This window comes from Cloeon dipterum, chromosome 1 (genome assembly GCF_949628265.1).
Source record: "Cloeon dipterum chromosome 1, ieCloDipt1.1, whole genome shotgun sequence".
NCBI lineage: Eukaryota > Metazoa > Arthropoda > Insecta > Ephemeroptera > Baetidae > Cloeon > Cloeon dipterum.
This window is the reverse complement of record NC_088786.1, coordinates 25706668-25709900: the sequence shown is the minus strand read 5'-3', so window position 1 is coordinate 25709900 and position 3233 is coordinate 25706668. Positions and strand designations below refer to the sequence as shown.

Below are 3233 nucleotides of genomic sequence, written 5' to 3'. Positions count from 1 at the left end.
AAGGGCGATAAAAATCGGCGGGAAAAGCACGTAGTTCTATTGCAAGTGCTAAAATAACTTCTGCGCGCGTCAATGCGATGTGTGCTGTAGAATTAGTCATAAAAATGTAAATTTCAGTGGGTTATAGGTCAGCATCTGCGAGAGGCAATAACTGCTCTCACAATAGCCGTGAGATTCGCTATCACACACTCCGCTGAATTTTTAAACTCCCGTAGCAGAAGGGAAAGGTTGAATGAATAAACTCGGCCGTAAACAGAACCAATATGGCATGAATTAATTAAATCTATTATTATTATTTTGTAACACATAGTGCCGGCTAGAGGATTTCCTTTTTTGTTTACATCATGAATCTCAAATATATCATCAGTATACAAAGCAGTGCATAATGCTTTCTTCTCCGCGGTAGCGATCTTCCCACGCTTAGCGTTGAATGCAATTTTATTATCTGATGAAAATAGCTGCGAATTAAGAGATAATTCACCGTAGCGGCGAGTGTGTGCGGAGAAACCTATATTGAAAGTGCGAGTCAGCAAATAATGCACTCCACGCTGTAAGTGCGAGTACGTATTATTACATTCTCAATAATGAAACGAGATAATATGCATTTTGCTTTCCAAAACAAGCGCTGCGTGTACGACTAAAAGCACATGCAAATGCGTCGCCACCGAGGAGACCCAGGAAGACCTTTCTTATTCCTCTGCTCGCGGGCAGAAAAAATTTGGCAGCTGCTCTTTGTTTATTGGACAAGATTATGCGATGCAGTCCACGCAACCGCCATAATAATAGTGAGACGAGAAAGAAAGTTCGCGCGTCGCCTGTCCATTGTGTATTGTGATTTAGGAAGAGGCCAGAGCGTCTCAATGAAAAATTACCGCTCCAGACTTCTATTACGAAACTAAAATTGTTATTTTATCTTGCACTCGTTTTTGTCACTTGGAATTGACACCTTGAGAAATGTTTTTCTAATATGGTTTTTACCTATTGGCATTTTCTCAATTTATGGTCGGTTTAAGGCTTCTTCTTTGAAATCAAGATTTCAACGATTTGTCAGTATCTAAGTTGTTTCACAGTTCAAATGAAAGTAATCGATATTTGGCTAAAATTTTTAGAAATCTATAACCTTATCGCATTAAACAGAATAGAAACATGTATTTTCATCTCTTATACGCTATCATAACAATGATAAGATTAAGAATCAACTCTATCTTGCAACCGCTCGCAACCTTGCCTTGCCAATTGCTCATTTTTTCAGTGCTCTCAAGTGACAAAAATTTAATTGCTTTTGTGATCAAGCACATAATCTACACGATTTCATTGAGACCATTAAAGAAACACTATAAAACATAACACTTCAATGGCGATTTTTATTACAAGAAGACATACTTGTTCAACACTGACAAAGTATGAGAAATAATATCAGTCACTTCGCGTTTGAATTCTTCGTCAGTTTCAAACGCAGCCATTGCAGTCGCTGCAAATAGGTCGAGCTGATCCGCCTGCGCAAAGAACTCGTCGGTGAGCTCACCCTTGTTGCTCGCTGGCTCGAACGCCGGCATGAACTGCAAAGGTCTGATGGCCATGGCGATGACGACGCCGTAGTACCGCGCCCTTTCGTAGCTCTTCCAGAACTTGTCAAAGTCGATGATGTCCGGGGTGGTGCACACCTCGGCGTTGAAGGCCTCTACGTATGCGCGAACAATGTCCATTTCGTGGTTCTCCCTGAACTCCTTCGTCGCGTTGACGTACAAGAAGTAAATCAAGTCAGTGCAGGCCGGCCCGTGGCGGATGATTTGGAAGTCGATGAAGCGTATGTCGCACGCATTGCCGTCTTTGTCCATTTTGAACATCATGTTGTTCAAGTGGCAGTCGCCGTGCAGAATCACATTAGGTCCGTTTTCCTCGTCGTACTTGAAAAATTGGAGGACGTTGTTGAAGAATTCCGGACTGCCGATGAACTCGACAAACGAGCCGACAGACGGAGTGTCCAAATATATTTTCTTCATGATGGGAATTATCACAGACTGGACCGTTAAATTAAAGAACGCCTTGAACTGCTCCGAACCTTTGCCCTCCAGAAGTGGGTCGGTGTCAAAGAAGTCGGCTGGCATGACCTTTCTCCACTTGATGTTGACCGATGATGCGTGGATTTTCGCCAGCTTCCGTACGCACATTCTCGCGAGCGGAAACGTCAGCTTTTTATTCCTCCCAATGTCCTGCAATGACTTGGCGATGGTGGCGAACCCTGATGCTCGCAGGTCCTCCATGATGATCGCATCCTCGTGAGCCACCAGGGCGCGGACGATGGGCAAATCGGGGCAGTTCTTCTTCATCAGCGGAAAAATGGTGTTGAAAAAGGCACTCTCGCGGGCCATGACATTATTGCCCATGGCCTCGATCATGGCCACGTGGGCAGCCAACACCGGACGCCGCTTGACCATCACCTGGAGTTCTTTCAAGTCACCCAGGTGGGTCTTCACTTTGACCTTCACACTCAGCATCAACGACAAGAACCCTTGCACGGTTTCGGTGCCGTGCGTTACCTCCAGGTCGATTATTCGGCATTGCGGTCCGTAGACTGTCCTCACGGCTGCCAGAAGATCACCCGGATGCACGAGGCTTTTCTTGTCATCGCCCATGACTGCGGCGGATTGAACGCAGCCTCTGATTGTGAGTGCGAGCCAGTTGTGGTGCGTATTTGTTCACCTTATCTGAACGATGAAAAAAATTAATCGCTGTGTAGGAAATGTAGCGGAGCTAAAAATAATTATTATTATTTAACAAATTTTCATCCGTCTTTCAACTTACATGAACTGATAAATGTTTAATAATCAAATGATATTTCTACGTAAATTGAATCTGAAATATACAATTTCCATTTACTTTTACTTTTTTGGTGTGTTTAGTTGTAATTTCTTGGAAAATCATTGATTAAAATGATTTGTAATTGATTAAATAAAGACGATTAGGGAAACTATTTATTAAGTAGAATTCAAGACTTTAAGTTTAATTTGGGTAGAAGCAATGACAAAAAATATTTTCCTGTTTCACAAAGCTCTTTATTTTGTAAGTAATTCCCGTAATTCCTAGGATAGTTTCGATTTTTGATCTCAATTAAATATAATTATAATTTAAGGACTGCTTGTGTGAGAGGTAAAACAAATCAAACAAGAAATAAATGGTAGCACTGTTTTTAAATAAACTGGAGTGAATGAGGAATAAGCCAAAGTACCGAG

General features: G+C 42.1%; 1 protein-coding gene across 1 annotated transcript; it reads right to left on the bottom strand.

Moving 5' to 3' along the window:
• Positions 1–1344: 1344 nt before the first annotated feature.
• Positions 1345–2686, bottom strand: LOC135948320 (uncharacterized). The gene has a single exon (XM_065497535.1). It carries the CDS (start codon positions 2634–2636, stop codon positions 1368–1370), a length of 1269 nt encoding a protein of 422 aa, XP_065353607.1. The 5' UTR covers positions 2637–2686; the 3' UTR covers positions 1345–1367.
• Positions 2687–3233: the final 547 nt, after the last annotated feature.

What these genes read in the sequence shown, in the direction of transcription:
- LOC135948320 (XM_065497535.1), bottom strand. Translation starts at nt 2,636, where the DNA reads ATGGGCGATGACAAGAAAAGCCTCGTGCATCCGGGTGATCTTCTGGCA.